General features: G+C 43.0%; 1 protein-coding gene across 1 annotated transcript; it reads left to right on the top strand.

Annotated features, from left to right (window-relative positions):
- The first annotated feature begins 776 nt into the window (after nucleotides 1-776).
- Nucleotides 777-21,674, top strand: SYNM (synemin). Its single transcript, XM_030228481.2, has 4 exons — nucleotides 777-1,653; nucleotides 6,992-7,116; nucleotides 12,782-12,852; nucleotides 14,409-21,674. Exons 1-4 carry the CDS (start codon nucleotides 868-870, stop codon nucleotides 18,038-18,040), a joined length of 4,614 nt encoding a protein of 1,537 aa, XP_030084341.2. The 5' UTR covers nucleotides 777-867; the 3' UTR covers nucleotides 18,041-21,674.
- The last annotated feature ends 511 nt before the right edge of the window (nucleotides 21,675-22,185 follow it).

Genomic DNA, 22,185 nt, shown 5'->3' with positions numbered 1-22,185 from the left:
TGCAAAATGAGGCTGGGAGAAGCGGGCACAGGGACATGCAGGCACAGGGACGTGCAGGCTGCAGGCGCCTCGGCCCCGAGGTGAGATGTTCTTCTGCCGGGCAAAGGTTTATGGTTGTGACACGAAATCAAAACTGGAGGTGTTCCACTTAAAAGTAGTGTCATGAAGTGGCACTCGACACTTTATACAAAGATAAGCCCAGCCACCACGGTGCAGTAACAGCAGCAGGTGATGGCAAAGAGGGTAAATCCAGAAATTCCTTCGTGGGGAGCAGAGCAGCCGGGGCTGTGCTGGGAGCGCAGGATGAGCCCAACACTGCAGTGCCAGCAGGGAAGGACAATGCCAAGAAAGGGGATCAGGACAGCAATGCTGGGAGCTCCCTAAGCAGGGCTGGGCTTCTGACTAAACAGGGCCTTGTTCTCTGAGCAGGGTGTGGCTCCCTGAGCTTGGCTTTACTTCCCAAACCTGGCCTTGCTCCCTGAACGGGACTCAGCTCCCTGAGTTCGACTTTGCTTCCTGAGCCCAGCTTAGAAGGTCTTTGCTCTCTGAACGAGGCTTTGCTCCCCGAGCGGGATTTGGCTCCTTAAGCCGGGCTCAGCTCCTTAAGCGGGGCTCTGCCCCCTGAGGCGGGCTCACATTCCCGCCCAGGAATTTGGCGGGAGTCGCCGGGAGCCCGGCAGGGGGCGCAGCGGCGCAGCGGGGCGGGGCCGGGGGCGGGGCCGAGTGTCCGGGGTGGGGCCCGGGCTGAGGGCCGGGGCTGAGGGGCGGGGCCTGTCCCGGTGCCGCGCACACCCCGCAGCTCCCGCCGCAGCCGCGCAGCGCCCGCAGCCCCGGGGCCACCGCGCCCCGACCCCCAAGGCCGGCAAGATGTGGCGGCGCTGGGAACCGGGATGGGACGAGAAGAGGGAGCTGCAGGAGCTGAACTCCCGCCTGCGGGTCTTCGTGACCCGCGTGCGGGAGCTGGAGGAGGAGAACCGCTTTCTGGCGCGGGAGCTGGCGGAGCTGCGGGAGCAGGAGCTGATCGGGCTCCAGGTGCCCGAGCAGGAGCTGGCCTGGCTGCGGATGCAGCTGGAGGAGCTGAGCCGGGCGAAGTTGGAAGCGGAGCTGGAGCGGGACGGGCTGCGGCGGGAGCTGGAGGAGCTGCGGGCGCTGGGCGCGGAGGTGCTGGGGATGCGGCGGCGCCTGGAGCCCGAGCTGGCCGGGCAGCGGGCGCTGCTGGAGCGGCTGCGGGGCGAGTGCGTGGCCCTGGAGGAGCTGCTGCTGGAGCTGCAGGCCGAGCACGGGCACATGGCGGAGCGGCAGCGGCGGGAGGCGGTGGAGATGCGGGAGCTGCGGCTGAACCTGGCCGCCTTGCCGCCCCCCTTGGCCGGGCTGAGCCTGGAGGAGCTGGAGGAGACCTACGAGATGCTGCTCAACCAGAGCTGTCGGGAGACCCTGCTGCGCTACCAGGAGCAGATCCAGGTGCTGCAGGAGCAGGAGGCGCAGCGCAACCGGGAGAACCTGGAGCTGCTGCGGGAGGAGAGCCGGCAGTGCCGGCAGCACCTGGAGGATCTGCACCGCCAGGGCCAGGAGCTGTGCGCGCTGCGGGAGCGGCTGGAGCAGGAGATGCTGGCCATGCAGGACCGCCACGGCGCCGAGCTGGAGGAGTACCAGGTGGGTGGCACATGGGCCCCGGCCCCGGGACTCTCCCGCTTGCCCTGACGCTCCTGTCACTCGCGTTTTCCCTTCAGTTCTGGTCCATAGCGCGATGTGAGCGACTTTTCCGTCCCTCCTCCTCGCTCTGCTCCGGGAGGTGCTAAAGCCGCTCTGGCTCGGTGTGGTCCAGGGCTTTCCCACCCCGCTCTGCTTCCTGGCAGTGGGATTTGCCCAGGCTGGAGGAGGAGGTGGCCCAGCAGGAGCCTTTCGCTGCTGGGCCCTTCTCTGTGTGGGGCGGGGAGTCTCTCGGAGCCCCCGGGGGGTTTGGGCAGAGCTGGGTGTGACTCAGAAGGGAGACAGTGACCCTGAGGACATCATCCTGGTGACAGGTGCTCCCTTCCCAACCTGCCCTCGGCAAGTGGCCAAGAGCATGGAGCAGGCACACGGCCTTGCCAGGCTCCTGGCAGGGTTGGCAGGAGTGCTTGGGACGCGGAGCAGTCCCTGGGAGCAAATGAGCCGTGGGACACGGCCCTGAGGCTTGAGAGTGGCCGTGTCCCACGGCTCATTTGCTCCCAGAAATAATCTGGAATTTCTTCCAGAAATAAACTGGAATTTCTTCCTGTTTTACACCCATTCCAGTGTGCCTTGAGCCTCGGGAAAAGCTTGTGGTCCCCAGCGTGGTTAAGAAAACTTTGTATAAAGGCGAGAAGATGTTGGAGGTGGATGTTGGAGGTGTCAAGCAGGGGTTACAGCATGTGCAGCTGAGGGTTTGTTTGCTGTCAGGATGATGTTCGGTGTAATGTGCGATCCCCCGTGCGTGGGAGGGGATCAGCTCCTGCCGGAACAGAGGAGTATCCGCTCATCCCGCTCGGAGGGGAGAGCACATATTAGATCATGCAGCCCATCCATCCATTTCCTGAGGGCAACATTTCTTTTGTTCACTGTTAGACCCTTTATTAACACCCTGCTGGAGCTCGGTGTGTGCCTGAACCCCGTGTTTGCCCAGCTTTGTGCAGATTATGGAGATGTTGGCAGCTGGGAAGGGACTGGGACCTGTGGCTGTGTGCGTGTCTGGTTTTTGTACTCTGCTGGATTGTTTGGAAGCTGCATAGTTTGCAGATGCTGTGAACTGAGACAGATTAGGTATGTAAGAAGTAATTGGAAAGGCTCTTAACTTTTAAATACTTTTTTTCCATTTTTGACAGGACAATTCATTCTGACAGTCACACATGTAAACATTCCCAAAGCTGTAGAAGATGACATATATAAATCCCTCATTAATTAAATCTATCCAACAGGTAAAACCTGCTGAAAATCTAAAGAAGAAACAAACCTCTTCATTTTTTTCCATTTTATATTTAAAGTTTCTTAGATGTCCAAAACACAACCTTCTTGCTGTCTTTATTTTTAGGGGTTTATAAAGAGAGTCGTCATTGCTCAAACTGAAAACCTCTAAATATGGAGTAAACAGAGCATTTTGTATAGCTTGCTGTCCATGCCACAAGTTTATCTTCTACAGCCAGTGAGAATGGCTTTTATTTCACTTTTTCAGCTCAGGGAGGTGTTTTTAAACCAGTCATCTCTGTATCTGGTTGTATTTTTAAAGAATTTCCTTTGAAAGAGCAACTGGAGAAATCCATTGTAGATGACAGCAATCTATTGCAGAAGTCAAATAATCAAAATCAGTGGATGCCCTTGAATGGTCCTGATGCAATGCTCCAAAATGGATTGTTCTTTTGACACCAACATCAGACTTCTCTGGTACTCTCCTGAATGTTTGATGTCTTTGGATTTTACAGGAAAAATAGTTTCAAATCTTAGTAATACAAGAAGAAGAAAAAAGTGTGTTGAAAATATCTGACCATTTTCACCAGAAACGAAATATTATCTGGATGTATATTCAAATATTTCATAGGGTTTATTAATTCTGCATGGTATTATGTTTGGGTTTAATGAGAAATGCCTTTTTGCAGCTGCCAGTCTCCTGTACATGAGAAATAAAATCTTTTGCTCACATCCAGGAAGAAAAATTATGGAATGCGTAGGAGCAGCTGTTTCAGGTTCCATCCTTGGGATCAAAGCTTTTTTTTTTCCCTCACTCATTTCTCTTACTAGTTGAAGTATGTTCAGCATGGGTTTTAAACTACTCTTTAAAAAGCATCAATTCCATGCTTATTTATTGTAGAGTGTCACATAGAAATGATACATATGTGCAGATTAAAGTCAAGTTATTATTGTTCATTGCAGCTGCAATGGCAATTAGATTTATTCATATTTTCCATATATCATCCAGTTGCCTTATATGTTCATCCTTGCCTCCTGAACTGCCCTTATCGTCACTGCAGCTTTCAGCAGTGTTAAATAGAAAAAAAGTATTTGGAATTATAATGTAGCTGAACCAGGCAGGCAGTAAATCATACACTGGAAAATTTTCACTGGTCCTGAGTGCTAAAGGGATGAACTCAGTACATCTCTTACTTCCTTAATTTTAGCTGTGTGCTATGAGAATACTGATGAAAAAACTTCTGGTGGTTTGAAAACCCTGAATTATTTGGATGTAAAACCATCCATGGCCCATCCTGCTGCTCTGAAACAGGCAGATATTTTTCAGTAATAAGAGTGGGTTTAGGATCAGTTCCTGTGTCAGTGCTGTGAGCTTGAGAGAAGGAGAAAACATCTTGTCAAATGCACATTTAATGTCGATATATTATGTGCCTTTCTCTGTGTACCAGTTTTGAGCCAGCCAAGTGCAGGGTGAGTTCCTCCCCTGCTGAGCCATGAATGAGCTATGGGATCAGTAAATAGTTCCAGATGGAAAGGGCTAGGGCCTGGAATCCTCTATTCCCTCAGTAGGTACAGCTTGGACAACCCAAGTAAATTCTTTCCCCCCTGCTGCCCTTCTAAAATTTCCCAGTGTTGCCTGGAAAGGAACAGATGAAGGGTGAGAAAACAGTTTCTATTCCTTTACTTAGTCCTACCAGGACATCACTGGGATTTGGGGGCTGTGACTGATGTGGCTGGGAAGCAGATCTTTCCCAGAGAGTCCTGTGTGAAGAAAACACCAGATCTGCCAAGTAGAGGTTACCTTTTGCAAAATGGGTTTGTTGGCTCACAATCTGCTGGACTTTGATGGATTGGTTTCTGTGCTTTTGGAGTGCTTGGAGACAGGACTTGAGACCAGTTGTCTTCTGCTTTATGTTTGAGCATCAGTGATGGAGGGCTGAGTGTCTGGCTGTCTGCCACCCAGTCTATAGAGTGTCTGCTCCCACTGGAATTCATTCCTTTGGAACTACTGCACAGCTGGCTGGGCTATGTGGCCCCTTAGGGTAATGATTTACTCCAGCTCTTGGATCCCCAGTGCTCTCCAGCCCCATGGGCAGAATCCAGGTGGCTTTTCAAACCCAGACTAGAGAACTTGGGATGGGGGACTGAAGCTCCTGTGTTGTTGGATAGGTTTGAACAGCCCCTGGCTTTCAGAGCTCCCCATACTCTGTAGTCCAGTGTAGAAATTTCCTGCATGGATTTTTCTGGGACTGCATTTTAAAGCTCTTTTTAAGGAATGCATGCACACATATTGGTTTTTCTGTGTCTAATTGTGCAGGCAAGAAACATCTGAATCATTTAACTTTTGTACCAGAGCTCTGAGGGATTGGTTTTCTTCTGCACCTTCTGCTGACTCCTGGTTCTGTTGCAACCTGGCCATTCTTGCTGAATAGTCTTTTTCCTTTTAAAAAGCAGTACTTGTACTTTTCTTCCCTTCTCACCTCGGGATTTCCCATCGTGTCTGTGCTGTCCTTGAGCAGGATTGCTCCCTCAGGGCTGCTGAAGGTCTGCCTGGCCATGGGATGGTGCCTCCACTGGGGTCTGCAGGAGGCTGTTGGGGGTTTGTGCTGCTCTTTCAGATTGCAGATATGATTTGTCTTCTGCCATAAAAGAGGAATTTTAAGTACACTGAAGACTGTAGGCAAGGATTGTCATGTCAAGGGAAGCATCAATGTGATCATTTAGCAAGAGCTGCAAAGCAAATGAAGAAAGAAATTAATGTGTTATATAGAGAACTGTACCCACGTGTATAGGCAAATATAGGCAGCTTCCTTCATAGAGCTTTCTTTTTAGTTTTACTTTAAAAAACCCAAAACTATTAATGTTTGACATGCCAGCACTTTATATTCTTAGTTCTTACTTCTGCCTAGCACATCATGCTGGCATTAACAGCAGAGTCCCCTGCTGTATCTTCATTTTTATGCTATTGCTCATACTGTGAGACTGGAGCACTTGCTGCCTATAAGTGATATATTTTGAATTTTTTAAAACTAAACCATCAGTGCCTTGATCTTTCAGTTTGATTGCAAAGCAGTTTTCAGGATGAAATCTAAAATACACTGTTGTGAATTCTTGTTTAGTGTTGTACATGTGTATGAGGTTTTGCTCTGTAAATGACATTTCAGAGTTCCTGCATAGTGCATAGTGACATGAATAAAACAGAATTTGGCCTTTGTTGATATTTAATTTCTGTCTTCCCAGCCCCCAGAACAAAGTGCAATCTATATCATATTTGTTTGTAAGGTTAGAATTTGTATTAATATATGTATAAATGACAGTTCACCATTCATGTGAGAGGTAACACCAGTGATTAAAGCAATTTCTACTCTTTTCTTCCTTCTGCCATTTAGTGCAAATATATATAACCTTTTATATTTATTTGTGCTGCATAAGGTCATATATTGTTATTGAGATGAAAATGAGCAATCTTTTATCCATCTTCTGAGCAGCAGTGAGGACAGAGCTGGGTGGGCCTAAAAGCAGGCATCCAAATACTGTAAAAAATCTTGAAGGAACCACTGGAGGTTCATCTTTTACCTTGTGGGCACTGTGAGTGTCTTCAGATGCTCTAATTCCAAAACTGGTTTGAACCCACACATGTGTGGAACTGAAAATACTGATAAGGTTCTCATGGCAAAGCAATTGCTGAATTTTCTGATCTCAGGTGTGATTTAACATGTCTTAAAATGACCAAGTGAGTCACATATAAATCTTATAAAGAAGTGTATTTTCCTTGCTATGTGTGCTTAATAACTTTTGCACAGGGCATCTGAATGGGTTTAACTGAAATAATTTAACCAGCTTAGTAAGGAATAAAATGAACTTAGCATAAAACTTGCTTCAGGAACAATTTATTTCAGCTTGTATATGGGGAGGGCATGGAGCTGATTTCTTCTGGTTTTTGAAGTGATAGAGCATTGATGTATTTTTGTATAAGTTTTTTTTTTAAAATTAAAATTTTTCTGTTTCCAGGCATTGAAGTTTACAGAATTTTATGTTCTTTCAAAACTAAAAATAATTTGTTTCTGTCCAGAGAATAATTGATGCCCTGGAAGAAGAGAAGCAGTTCCTGACCATGTCAATCACAGATTACCTGAGGGACTACCAAGAACTCCTGCAGGTGAAAGCAGGCCTCATCCTTGAAATTGAAACCTACAGGTAAGATTTGTGGTCCCACTCTATTGACTAGACAATAATTTAAATCCCTTTTTATAGATATGGGAGCCCCATTCATCCTCTTTCCAGCATTTAAAATATAAACAGTGACTTTGGGAGTCTCAAGGCTCCAAAGCCAATATAATTCATAGGAATCCTATCAACTTGGTACAAATACAGTGAAATGTAAGAAACCTTCTTAGTCCTGGTCGAGTGGATGTCAGATTGATGGGGATTTTTGGGGCAATATTTGGTTACAAGCTGAGGAGACAATATCCCTAAATTGCAATTAATAAAACGTGAGGTTATGTGGTTGCCATCAACTTCCATGGCACATTTCATTTAAATATGCTGATTAGTGACCACCTGCAGCACTGAGGTAAGCAGTGAGTTCCCCATCCTTGTTGTAGTTGTACGATAGAGGGAAGATAACAGAAAACTCTGTTTGATTAAGTCCTGGCTTTCTCCATCCTTGATTAGTTATGAAAACATGTTTAGATCAAATATGAGATAAGAGCAAACAACATCTCTGCTAATGAATCTTCAGGACTGCACCTCTCTCTAGCCACTAAGTAGTTGTGGGGTTGAAAAGGCAGAGTAATTATCTTTTCTGGGGAATCGTGATGTACATGGCACAAAACTGATTTGGAATGAAAAAAATCCTAAATAACCCCAAACTGATGAACTGGAGGAAGATCCATCCTTCTTGTAAAGATGATGTGTTTTTTTCTACACACAGCGCAATATTTTCAACAAATTTCATTGAGATACCAATCTTCAAATACAGAGAGATGTGCAATTATTATTGAGCAAAGTGATAATTTGTGAAAATTTAATTTCAGGCTACTTCTGTATTTTTTTAAGGAGACTGCCTCTGTCATTACACTGGGTGCATTATTAATATTCAACCTGTGTAAATAGATGGGGTATTTCCAGTTAAATATAATACATGCTTCTGTGTCCTAAAGCATAAATGCTGTGTCCTGAGTGTGAACCAGTAAGTCTGGATAAAGATAGCACCAGCTGAGTTATGGGTGAGGTGTGTGGACTGTCAATCCACTGAGCATTTGAAATTTAATTTCAGTTGCATAACTGAAAATATGGAAACTTGAAATAATTTCTGAGGAGCTTGATAAGGAGTAGGGAGCAGAGAATGTCTTCATGAAAGAGCACCAACAGTCTGTTCAAGATGCCTTGTCTGCAAGGAGGCACAGAACCAAGGCTGGTTTCTGGAGGAGATAAAATCACAGACAGTGGGGGACAAGTAATCTGCAGTCACTTGATAAGCAGCAGTGTGTTCTTTGGTGTTTGTTGGTGGAGTGGGACCCCTGTGATCCTTGGAAAGCCAGTAGTGTCTGGAGCATTACTGTGGAAGTGGTAGCCAGTTGTGATCCTTATCTGTGTGTGTTAATTCTGTTAACTTTGCTAAAAAACATGATTCTTCTGAACTTAATCCCAGCTCTGTTGTTGACTTTCACTGCTGTCGTTAAACTTTCTCCCTTGGTTTATTCATCTGCAAAACAGGATTAGCACTGTCACAATAACAGAATTATCAGAGTCGTTTTGATGATTAGTATTCATCCAGAACTAGGAATGATAATGCCCAGGTATTCATTTGTTTGAAAACCTTGTAAGCCCATGAAATTCTGGAATTTCTCCAAAGTTGTATCACTGATTATCTGAGCATTTTTGGTTTGTCTAAGGATTCCCTGCCCTGGTTAATGAATGGAGAACAATGCAGCATCACCTGCAGTGTGTTTGTTGTCCAGTTAAGAAGCTCCTTAATCTGTGGGGTTTCTTCATCTGGGTCACTGATGGCCTTGGCAAGGCAGATGTCAGTGGAAAAATGAGCCTCTGCCCACTGAAGATGAGATAAGAATAAGAGAATGGGCCTTGCCACAGATAAAAAACATGCAAATTCTAGCAAAAAAACTTCTTTTAAAATATCAGAAGCTGAAAAGCTATTGTTTTGTGGTTTTACATTTATGCAGTTTTACCTATTTCCCTTCTCTTCTTTTTCTCCTTTTATTCAAGAAAATAGTTCCTTCCTTCTTCTGTGTCTCTGTCAGCCCTGCTGTGGGAGGGGGCCCAGCCCATAAAGTCAAGTAGGAGAATTCTGGACAGCTCACTCATGTGCTTTTTCAATTCCTGTTCCTCTCCCAGGTCTTTTTACCTGTGGAAAAAAGGGCATGTGAACACAGCTTCAGTTGGTTTTCACAGAGGATGCTGGCATATACCCTGGCTTATGCATGCTGGAAACAAAAGGCACCTATTCACACTCAGTCCAGTGTCCTGAACTTTCCATGGAGAGCTTCCCACCAAGGCCCTGGCACTTCCTTTCCTCCTGGCCCTATAGGTTAAGGGTGTGGTAGCTGGTCTTGGAGCCTTCCTTTTACCTCCCACCCTGTGTTTTCTCTTTGTTTTACAACTCCTGCAGCTCTGTTGCAAGGTCAGTTCTTTCCATTAGTCACCATTGCTCTTGGACTGGGAAGAAGGATCACTGTTGCAAGGAACACCCTTCCTTAAGGTCCAAATGTATTTCCTCTCTGACTCTGCTCACCCTTCCTGCTCTGGGAGCTGAGATTCACTCAGGAAGAGAAAGATGTGGCTTTGTGGACTTACACCTCATGGGAATATTCATTCCTAAACCCTTTTCTCACTGTTGAAGTAAATATTTATTAAGTGTCTCACAGTTTTGTTCTGTGTCCTTGGAACCCTTCAAAACCACAGCTACTTAACTATGCTTAGGTTTTATTTCCAGAGAGAAGTGGTGAATTAGTCACCCTGTAAAACTCTTGATTTTAAAAGGAGATAGAAAACCTGCCTAGAATCTGAATTACTCTCAGGCCTTTCTCCCTAGCTAGCAGAAACTTCTCTTCACATAGCAGAGGCTGCCCAGAGCCTGTACCAATAGGTTCAGGAGCTTTTCTGTCCTCTCTAAAATATGTTGTTGAGAAGGGTAAAATACTTCACTTTGAAATTCCAGTGTCATACAAGTGTTCTGTTCAGGTTTCCACCCTGCATTCTGAAGCACCAAAGGCTACATACCTTTTTTTTCTTTTTTATTTCCATGGTCTCTGAACCCTTAGGATTTCTGAGCACCCTTGCCAGGTGGACTTTGACTTGTGCTTCTCCATCAACACTTCTGTGCCTTTCCATGCCTTCCTCTCACAGAATCATCACCAGCATTAAGCTCCTCTGAGCTACTCACCACAGCTTTTAAAGCCAGTCTCATTACTTCCCCTTTATAACTTGTACCATCCCAATAGGTTCCACTCCTGTATGGGTTTTATGTTGAGAACACACTGAGTTTTCAACACCTGGGGAATTCAATATGCAGTTACCTGCTGTTCTTCACACTCCTCATCCTCCCATCCTGGGAGGATAGAAAAAGGATGTGGAATGGCCTTGACCCCCCTTCCTGGAGAGGTGGGATTTTTTTGTAACTCCTTAGCAAATACCCAGGATGGAGAGGATGAGTTTTTATGGCTTGCTGGCCAACTGCCTCATCTGAGATTCTGGGTTTCTGTAGTTGAAATGAAGTCATTACTGTCCTGAATGCCCATAATAAAATTTGCACTACATCCTTTTGTTCTCTCTCCCCACCCCAACCACTTTATCTCCTCCTCCTGCTCTCATGGACTGTTGTTTTCTGTTGTCATCCAGCACAGGCTGACGAGCATGCCCCTGCTAACTTTAGATAAATGACATTAATAATGAAATGAGCTAACGGTGCAGTTGGATTATTTTCTGGTAACACTTAATTTAAGTGTTAGCAAAAAGGGGAGTATATGTCATTTGGGACCTGATTTCCAGGAAGTAGCTGACATGGTTATTTTTTTTAGAAGAGTGCTGCTTGGGGCAATGTTTTTTTACTATTACTATGAGTGCTTAAAAGTTCATACAGTTGAAATTAATTGTTTGGGCAGTTTAAGTTTAAAAGCAGACCTTACCACCAAGAGGTTATTATTATTATTAAGAGAAATAGAGAAGCAAAATGACTTGTATAAACTCAAGTTATGGTCAAGCTGAGCAGCACAAGCTGAGTTTGCTGGCTCAGTGCAATGCACTGCCCTTTCTCGTGCCAGTTTAGTAAGCCAAGCTCAGTTCAACATTTTCTTGGGTTTCTGATAAGCATGAGGTCATACATAATATGAACTGCCCGGTAAAATTCTGATTCTCTGTCCAGTTTTACAGAGGTTTCAGGAAGCTTTGCCTTTCACTTTCAGTAGTAACACTTCAGATCCAGCTTTTCTGTGGGCTGCTGCCCTTTGCCATATACAGTTACCTCCTGGAACTTATTTTTAGTGACTTCATAGGTTGCTGCAGCAACTGAACAACTGTTGTTTTAACAGCAGCCAGAAATCCTTAGTCAAACTCCCCACATTCCTGCTTTCCTTCGTCATGGTTAACACTCTCACTGCCAGCTCCTGGATGTGTTTCTGCAGTGTCACCACCAGCTTCTCTGGCAGGTCTGGCAGAGCAATTTGTTTGGCACTCACTGGCTTCATCAGATCAGATGTTTGGTCTTGGGAGCATTACATGTGTTGAAGGGATCTAATTCCCATGAAGCTTCTCTGAGTATGGAGAAAGATAAATTGCTTTTACTGTGAGTTTTTTCAACTCAAAATAGAAGGGAAACTGCCCATCTGAGCCTGTTTTAGGTAGTTCTAACCTGGGGTTTTTTTTAGTTTTTTTTCTGGATCTAGACAAATCCATCAAGGCTAAGAAAACTTTGCTAATGATATTTTGCTAGTGCCAAAGTGATCAGTCATGAGAAGTATGAAGTAAACAGGTGATGCTTAAAACACCTGCTTTGTTATTTTTGACGTAGATGTCCAGCAGAGGAGTTTGTGCCCCAATCCTAAGGAGCTTTCAGCTCCTGCCCCGGGGAGTCAGAAGCCTTGGCTATCACAGTCCTCCAGCTGTGTCTTATCAGTGCAGAACATCTGGCATTCCCAAACCCAGAAATGCTGTAACTGGCTGGTAGGAGCAGCATAAACCCACCCAAGTTACTGTGCTGACTGCAACATTGCCTTGCACAGGGAATGACCCTGATGTAGCATTTCCAGGCTGCTGCCCCAGCACCTCCTGGAAGTGTGGGAGCTGTTGGAGTGTCACTGCCAAAAAAGACAGGGACAGACAGGGAGGGCATTAAAGGAAACCAAGCAGTTTCTGACACAGAGAATTTCCCTACTCCCTTTTTTTTGTGAAATGTGTTGTGCTGATTTCCAGTGGATTAGGAACTAAGAATAGTTAATTTAACACTGTAAATTGTTTCCCACAGCCTTGTGTTTCATAGCAGAAGTTATGCTTTCCTTCATTTTTCATTTCAAAATGGTACAACTTGCAAATCCTCCTGTAACAGTCCCCTCATATCACACTTCAACACCACCTTTACTGCTCTTTTACAAACAGAAAGGTTGCTGTCTTTTTTTTTTTTTTTTTTCATTTTTGCATTTTCTTTGTAAAACATCTTGCCCAGAGCAACTGTGGCTGCCCCGTCCCTGGAAGTGTTCCAGGCCAGGTTGGATGGGACTTAGAGCAACCTGGAATAGTGGAATGTGGCAACTACTGGATAATTGTTTCAATTTCTAAGACTTCTAAATGTAAAATATTATGCTTATTGTTCCCAGCATTTTAATGAAATGCCCTTTGTGTTTTGCAGAGCTTTGTTAGAAGGGGAGAGCAAGCCATGGATTATATGGAGAGAAGAGTATGCAGGGAAACTGCCTCAAGGTAAAATATGAATATTTTAAAATTAATTTTAAATTAAATTAAATACAACTGGAAATTATTATGTTATACTGTTCCTGATGTATGTTTTAATGGGTGTATTGCAAAGTGAATTTTGAATTCGTTTTGAGTGTTAATATTTTAAATCAACGTATTGCTCTTCTGTGTGAGTTACCTTATAAAATCATGGCTTGAGTGGAGAATGTAAGGAGTGAAGTTTTGTACCTCTAAAGAACTTTTGGATGCCCACAAGTCTTAAGAGAGTTGTGAAGTATAAAGCAAGAGGTGTATAACAGAACATGTAGTTAAAAATAGAACATGTAGTTAAAAATGTTCTGTATAACAGAACATGTAGTTAAAAATATGGAGTTCATCATCCTGAGGCATTGTGAGTGTTAAAATGTTCACGTGGGTTTAAAGAGATATTTTAGCAGAGTAATGAAAGACAAACCAAAGACTTACTAAACACAAAGATACCATTTCTATCTTAGGAGCTGCAAATCTCTGGAGGCTGTGAGAGTATACAAGGGAAGTATCACTGTTTACTTCCCCTGTTCTTATACTCTTCCCTGTGTATCTACTCTTGGTCCCTGCAAACAGGATCTTAGATAAGATGGACCTTCACCATGACTGCTGTGGTCATTGCAATTAATAACAGAATTGATCTGGATAATACTAATGAGTTTAACAATGTGGGGTCATTACTGTAGTCCCAGAAGACGTTTGAAGGCTGTGTGTGTAGCAGGAAATCCAAGAGGCTCAGGCTGAAATGCTCACAGAGACCTGCTTGTGCTGTTAAATTGTGAGGACTGTGCCTGCATCTGGACAGCACTGTTTGGATCTGGACTAGCCAGTACTTCTGCAGACAGTGCTCAGGCATATTCACAGAATAGGGAAGGAATTACAGAAATAATACAGGAGACACTACCAAAAGTCAGAGGAGGTGTGATAGCTTTTTAGGAGTGAGAGATGTGAGTGGTGCAGTACTGGCTGGTCTTAACTGTCAGATATTTCTGGCACATAGTATTAATTTCTCTAGATAGAGCCTAAAAGGTTCTTTGTTTCTCTCCCTTGTTGTGCTTTACTGTATGGCTAGGAAGGGCTCTATTTGTGTTTGCAGTTTCTAGTATGTGGTGGCAGATGTGCCATTAAATGTCAGCAGGAACTAAGAAACTTCAGGCCACTTAGGCTAATGAAGCAGAAAACCCAGTCTGTGATATTAACATACATTATTTAATAAGAAGTTGTAAATGAACTTCAGTATAAATATAAAAAGTGTAATTCCTCAATAAATGCACAGTAGTGCACAACAGGTAAAATTAGCAAGATCTTGCAACTTGAGAAAAAGCTTTGCTTTCAGCTTTAATGTAATTTATGCACAGACTTAATTAACAGGGAAAACCTACAGGAATGCCTTTACAAAGCTCCACTGAAAATGAAGACATGATTTCTTTCAAAAAAAAATAGTGCATGTTTTCTTAGGTCATGTCCTCTTATTTGATGATATTTTTGATACAAACCATTATTTTAATGCTTGGTCACCTGTGCTCTCTTTGCAGATATTATAAACACTTCCTACAACTACACTGATATTTACTCTACTTATCAAGAAAGTAATAGAAGTAAAGCTTCACCAGCTCCCAGGATCACTGACATGAGGCACAGAATGCCAGTGACAAATCTGAGCAGCTCTGCACATTACTCAGCCCACTCCACTCAGGCTGGATCACACACAGCAACAGGGGGAAGAACTTTTGGAAGGGACCTGCTTGGTTCAACATATCGCCCTTCAACAACTGTCACAAAGGATGAAAGGATTGTAACAGACCACAAAGAACTAAGAACATTTACTCCAGACTACAGTAGCTGGAGAAGCACTGAAATGCAGCAAAAGAGGATTCCAGAAAGGAAGAAAACAGAAGTTACAACTTCATCCACAGTATCTTTTTCAAAAGAATCAGCACATGCTGAAAGATCAGACAAGGACCACAAGCCTGATGCTGAAAGAAGTAAACCAGGCTTCACTAGATTTCCAGCTTATGAGCTGATTACCAATGCAAAACCATCTAAATATGAAGAAACTATAATTGAAACTCGGACCACACTAAAAGACAAAAGAGGAGGCAGCAAACCAACTGATGAGAAGCCATCTCTGCTGAAAGAAAAAGATAAGCTGGAGAAACAAACTAAGGATGAGAAAACTGATCAGAAATCTTTTGTAGAAGAAACTGTCGATTTTGGGAGGAAGACTGAGCAGAAAAAATATATCCATGAGGAATTTAGCCAGAAGATAACAGGGAGTGATATTTCTGCTTCAAGAACTTTGAAAAGTGATGCAACCAAAAAAGATGCAACTATGACCTCGGAATCAAGAAGCAAAGATGTCATTGAGATACCAATCACTATTGAAAGGCCTGTTCCTGACAAAGGGCCCCAGAGAAATAAAGAAATAAGGGTACAAGGTGTTAAAACTTCCATAGGAAGAGAAACAGATGAACACATAACTCAGTCTGCTGAAACTCACCAAGTGAGGATTTCAGAAGCAGAGTCCAGTCTGGAAAGTCAAGAGCAAATTAGGGATGGGACCCCTAAAATGGGAGCTCTGCCAACTGAAAGCATAGCAGAGAATATCGTTGCTGACATTCTTAAAAGTTTCACACACTCTTCTAGTTCACAGATGTCAACAGACACCAAAGTGACCCATTTTGATAAAAAAGAACAAGAAGATGAAGGGAAAATAAAGACTGAGTTCACAGTGCAGTCTCAAGTTCAAGAAGACATAGCTATTTCTGATGAAGGTGACTTAGGACATCTATCAAACCAAGATGTTAGAAAAGTGATTCGAGAGGGCATGGAGGGAACTCCTTCCAAAGAGGAGATAGAAGATATTGTCCATCACGGCCTGAAAGGAAGCGAGAGCGGAAAGAACGTGTCTGTGAATGTGGAGATTGTAGAGGAGCCACTGGATTACACCACTGATGAAAGGACTGATTTTTCAACACCTTTCCAAGTAGAAGAAGTGGAGGATTCATTCCCTGAGAGGGAGAGGCGTTATGGTGAAGAGGAACAAAACATCACCTTCACGTATGAAGATGTCAAAAAGAAGAAACCGCGCCATGAGAGCTTCACGCGCGTGGAAGAAGTAACCGAGGAAGATGACTCACCTATTGAACAGAAATATTTTGTATCTGTTCCTGATGAGCACCCTGTTATTAATGAAAAAGATGATGACTCAGTATATGGGCAAATTCATATTGAAGAAGAATCAACTATTAAATATTCTTGGCAAGATGAATTTTTGCAAGGCACACAAAGTAAGAGAGAGGAAGGTGCGAGGTCTCCAGAAGAAACCTACAAAGTGGTGGGGGAGGAAGCAAGTGCCCATATTTTAAAAGAGCATCCTGAAGGTGAAAGATCCCATGTTGAATCCATTGTTATTGAAAAAGAAATTAAAATTCCCCATGAATTTCAGACTTCAATAAAAGGGCTTTTATCCAAGGAAACGAAGGACCCTAAACATCAGTTGAAGGAAGCTTTAGAGCAGTTGGAGGGCAGTCTTCCAGAAAGTGTGAAAGAGGAGCTCTCTGCATTAACAAAAGACAACAAAGTGGATGCTAGTAACTTGGCATTTGATATCAGAAAAGTTGATCAGAAGGAGGAGGGGGGCTCAGTCACCATTGTCGCTGAAGTCAATCTCTCCCAGACCCTTAATACTGATGAATTTGATGTAAATCAGCTTGGTGAAGTAATCACAAGCGAGAAGGAGAAGACAACAATACACTCCCTGAAGGAAGAGAGCTCGGATAGGAGCAGTGTAGAAGTTTCTTCCCACAGTGACAAATACAGTCCTTTTGCTGACCAAGAGATCTACAGCTCCTCCACGACCAGGCGGACTGGTGGCACTGGCTATCACACCACTGAAAGGGTTGTTTATGACGGTTCGGTTTTGGAAGCTGCAGATTATGGAGAGGCCTCTCACTCATCAGACTCAGCTGATGAGACCAAGTCCCAGAGGAGTGTCAGGGTTGGCCCAGCAGAAGTCCAGAGGTTTGAGCAGGTCCTGTATGAAGGGCCTGGTTCTGAAACGCTGGAGCTCAGTGCTACAGAAGATGTTGTTCAGAGAGAGGGGCTGTCGGAATTCAGCCAGTCTGTGAAGCACTTTAAACTGGGCCCCAAGGAAATCCAAACCACAGAACAAGTAATTTTTACAGGCCCCATTACTACAGTTGTAGAAGAGATGGATTCTGGAAATCTTTCTCAGAAGGTCTCAACAGACTTCAGCAGGACCACAAGACGTGTCACAGTAGGATCAAGGCAAGTGACTGAAGAAGTCTCTTTTGAGGGGTCGGGTTCAGACTCTCTGGCACTCAATAGCTCTGATGGCCTTTCCCAGGCTGAAGGAGCTGTGGATGTCAGCAGATCTATGAGGCACTTCAGGCTGGGCCCAAAAGAGGTTCACACTGAGCACGTTATCTTTGAAGGACCCATCTCTGGTAAAGTGGAGGTCAGCAGCACGAGGGACTTCTCACAGGCAGAAAGTTCAATCAGACAAATCCAGATGGGTCCCCAGGGATTTATGACAGCTGAAGAGATCATCTACCAGGGGCCTGCCTCCGAGCACACAGAAATCACTGAACTGGAAGACCAGACCCTTTCAGGAGGCTCAAGAGCCTTCAGGCATGTTAAAATAAGTCCTGCAGGAACTCATGCTGAGGAAATAATCTTCTCAGGACCCATTGCTGGAGTGGTGGAAGATCTTTCACAAATAGCAGAGTCATCTGAGAGCAGCAGCTCTGTGAAGCATATTAAAGTAGGCTCCAGGGAAACAGCTTACACTTTCCAAATGGATGTTTCCAATCTGGGTGGAACATCTGCAGTGAAGAGTGGAGAACAGCAAGGGGCGACGCTGGTGTCCGGCAAGCGAGAGCCTTCTGCTGGTCAGCCACAGGTCATCGTTGAAAGCAACCAGCTTGCAGGAAATGAAAGCACAAGAAGTGGCTACGTTCTCTCCAGTTTTTCCCAAGATCAGGGTGAAAAGGTGGTGGAACAGTCATTTTTTGATCAAACTGTGCAGATGCAAAGAACGGTCGGCCAAAGGTCAGATACTTCTGAAGAGAAGAAAGTCGCTTTTGTCTACCTGGACCATGAGGAGGAAGAGGATGAGAATGATAATGATGGACAGTGGTTCTGAAAAGACTCTCTGATGAAGCCTACATAGCAGTTTGTTTATACGTATTTTATATTATCCTTTTTTTTTTAAAGAGAAAAAAAGGGATGGGGAAACCCTCAAACTATTTAGATTATTAATGCTGGACTGAGAAGTCTTGAATTTAAGCCTCTATTCAGCACATTTTATTTTATTAGAAATTTTATTTTTGGGAGAGATCGTGCTATTAATATTTTTCCTCAGAGTTCTGTGCCTGATATTTTCAGATTTTTCCACCCCTAGAATCAGGAAATTGCTACTGGGGAATTCAAAGGATTCTATTTTTTTGTTTGTTTTATAGCACATCAGCTATTAAATGTGTGCTTGGATAGGACTTTTCAAATGATTTTTTTTTCCTTAATACTGTATTGTACTTGGTTACTACAACATTACTATGCAATTCTATTGAATCTCAAGCTACTAACCACAAATTTAACAGAATATGAGACTAATGAGTGGTAGTAGCTGATTTTCAGTTCCATTTCTGTGTGCTTATATGCAATACCTAATGCATACATTATAAGAGACAGTTATTACAGCTATAAAATTAAATATGATCCTGTAGGATCAAACTAAGCATAGCAAGAATTGACAAAAATGACATTATTTTTATAGCTTGAATGCAGTGCAAAAAAAGAAAGAGTTAACACTGAGGTAAGAATTTCTCACGGTATTCCAGGTGAGAAATAGTGAATTTTATGGTTAGACAGTAGTATATTTAATAGCTCTATAATGAAAACAAATTTAAAAACTAGACTGGATAGTGTTCCCACTGAGGTAAGGAGAACTCCTTACAGATTTAGTGGCTGTGTACATTAGTAACCTCAACTTACTTTGCAGTTATGGGTTACCTGATAGTAGGTATTGCTAAAGGCAAGTGTGAAAAGTCAAACATGATTACATAGTGCCTAATTTCCTAACACAGTGAAATTAGCTGATATGTGTCCTCTTAGAAGGAAACTTTTACAAATGACATTGATGACGCTTAGGATCATTGTGTGTCAGCTCATTCCCAGATAATCCTTTGTTTACAAACAAGATGTCCTTTTCAAACTCCCCCTGCAAACCCAACCTGAGATTTGAATTTTTCTTCCTTTTTTTTTTCCTTTGAATGTAATGTGTGCCTCAGGCCAAAGTTGCCTTCTACTTAAATTGTTTGCAAATAAGCTAATTTCACTTGGATTGCACATTGGTTGAATGAAGGACATAATTTCACTTTATAATTCAGTGACTTCCTAAGTTCAGCTTGGAAGCCAGCACAGCACCACTGGCTGGCCTGACCTGGGCAGTGCTGGCAATAACAAAAACAGCAGCCAAAATCTTGTCACTGGGGTAAGAAATACCATACTGGACACGTATGGAAGTAACAAATAGAAGTGAGAAGCTGCTGTTTCTGCACACACACACTCACAAACACAAGCACACACTCGCTCACTGTGCCCACCTCTGCAGAGCAGACACACACCTGGCTCCGGGTGGCTGAGCAGCGCCAGCCCGGCCGGTGCTGACTCCCAGATTTTTTTCCTGTGGTTATGTAAGCCTAGTTTTGTGTGTGCTGATCCATCTTAGAATCCAGTTAGACTATCTTAGTCTGGCATGACTAGTCACTTTTCAAATTCCTTACTATTAACAGAAGTAGATTTCTCAAAGCTGACTGCTGCTTTATACTATGAATGTAAATGCAAAGCTGAGAAGCTCCGTGCTGACTGACATATCCTGCTCTCAGATATAGGACAGTTTAATCCATGTGTGCCTTAGTTTTACTAAGTTTGAAACTGTACAAAGCTATTCATGTTCCAAAGATTAACTCATGAGGTTTGTCTGCACTGCAAAATTTTCTCAATGTTTTCCTCATTTTGTCTGGAATCATTTGTTGAAATTGGAAGTCCCACCAACAGCTGGAAAATGAACAGGAAACTGAGTTGTTTAGAAGCACTAAAGGCATGTAATCTAAGCTTATTTATACTGTTCACTGTGTTCTAGATAATATTTTTTTTTGAAAATTATTCCTATATGCTCAGAAAAGAGCTTGTGCTTCCATTTATAAATAGGATGTTAATTATTGTAATACTTCTAATCTCATCCTATACTTTTGTTTCCTTAGTTGACTGTATGATTTTAAAGGTGGCAACATCTCTGTGTTTAATAATCATGAATAAGCCAGAATTTTCCAGCTAGATGCCATACTGTCAGTAATCAGATTCTGTACTTCAAGTATCAACTGCATGAAGGAAGAAGTCAGGTCTGTAGTAAGCAACAGAGGTAAAAATAATGAGGTAAGTTTTCTTGGAATTTTATTCAAGACTTACCATTCTCTGTAAAGCAGATACAAGAATATCTGCAGAAAATATATTTAGCAACCAACAAGAAGCTACTTACAATGCCAAGCCCATTTACTGGTACATCATGGAATCTCTCACAGATTCAGGTGCTCCTTAGGAACAGTGATGCTAAAACTGTTCTGTTTGTCTTCACCTGCTGGGAGGATTATAAGGTAAGGTGAGGGAATAAACCAGTGAGGAGCAAGTGACTCATAAAATGTAGGTGCCCTTAGCATTGAAGGATTTAAAAAAATTAAAAATCTGTGTTGCTTCCTCTGAGGCAACAACAGCTCTTCAGAAATTCCTTTGCACATCACTGTCAGATGCAGTAGGTTATGCCAAGATACATTTCTGTTTTGATAGTCTGGAGGAAAAATTTGTTCAGTGAACTTTATTTAAGAGCAGGATTTTAATCAATTATTGGGAAGCTGGGTTATTGTAGAGTGCTGGAAATGTGCATTAGCATGACTTTTAAAAGATTTTAACATTTTAGGCACTGTTCCTTTGCATGAAAAAAGGCTGTGCAAACAAAGTTGCCTCACATATAAAAATTCAAGTTTTAAAAAGGTTTTAATATAAGCAACCTATTTTCCACTTAGTTCTTATTAACCTGAGACATTTAGACATAATGGTAACTTTTGGATGATTCTACCTTCAGACAACAGAGTGTATTTAGGTGGGCAGTCACATCCAGCACGCCTCGTGCAGAACTGGGGCTGTAGGTCCATGAATTACTAATGAGAGCAAACATAACCTACTCCCTGGTGTACTAACTCACCCAAGGTGATCACTTTCTGCATGAGAATTATATCCTGTGGCTGAGCAGATTGGTGACACACCCTCAGTCAGCATGCACTTCTGAAGCTTACTCATATTATGCTTTTTATTAAATAGAAATAAAAACTTTTCCGCTGAGTTTGGATTAAACAAAACGCTTTTCAAATATAATAATTTTTTTGGGGAGGGTAAAAACTATGTTATTTCTATGCTGATATAGATCAGAAGTGGGGCACTGTTTTTTCAAATGTGTAAACCACTGGTCTAAGAAGCAAATAGAGCATAGAAGATAAAGAAGGATGTGTGAGATAGCAAGAGCTCTGTGCTGCTGATGTTTGTGAACAGCAGGTGTTTCAAAAGACGGTCAGAATGTTGAACCTGGGTTTGTTGATGTCAGCTGTGTGAAACTTTGCAGGCAGCTTGTGTTCTGGTCATTTGCAATGAAACTGCGTTTTTTGTGGTGGTATAAGCTTTGTGATTTTACACTTTTTCACTCTTGAGTATTAAACAATGAAAATCAATGCAGATGTTTCTTCCTGTCTGATGTTTTTAAGGCTGCACTGTCCAAGACAAAGGACTTCATGTCTGTAAATACCTTGCTCTCAGGCTGGGCTAATTTTGGAAGATGAAAAAGAATGAACCTAATTCTTCATTACAGCAAAGATTCACCTCTTTCAGGCTGATAATAGAAATGATGACAGAGCGTGGCATATTCCTTATTCCAACTGCACACAGCACGTGGGGACCAGCAGTGCTTGTGGAGTGCCAGAGGTAGTGGGGGAGGCAGAGTATAAAGCAACACAGTGGAATTCCCTGAGATTTCAGCATCATAATTGTCCTTGGAGCCTGGCACTTGACCAAGGAAAGTCTTAACTTTTACCCTTTTCTAGTAAAGAAAACTGGTTTACACCCATTTAAATCTTTAATGGAAAATAATTTTATATATATATATATATATACATACACACACACACACATATATTTAAATGGTATCCCTCAGTTTACTGCAAACTTCCTTTTTCTCTTTAACCA

Source organism: Serinus canaria, chromosome 10 (assembly GCF_022539315.1).
Source record: "Serinus canaria isolate serCan28SL12 chromosome 10, serCan2020, whole genome shotgun sequence".
NCBI lineage: Eukaryota > Metazoa > Chordata > Aves > Passeriformes > Fringillidae > Serinus > Serinus canaria.
Note: the sequence above shows the minus strand (reverse complement) of the source record. Positions and strands in the feature narration are given on the sequence as shown.

Excerpts from the sequence above, each read along its gene's own strand:
- SYNM (XM_030228481.2), top strand. The coding sequence starts at position 868 with ATGTGGCGGCGCTGGGAACCGGGATGGGACGAGAAGAGGGAGCTGCAG. Across the intron at positions 1,654-6,991 it reads CCGAGCTGGAGGAGTACCAG|AGAATAATTGATGCCCTGGA; the intron begins GTGGGTGGCACA and ends GTTTCTGTCCAG. Across the intron at positions 7,117-12,781 it reads CTTGAAATTGAAACCTACAG|AGCTTTGTTAGAAGGGGAGA; the intron begins GTAAGATTTGTG and ends TGTGTTTTGCAG.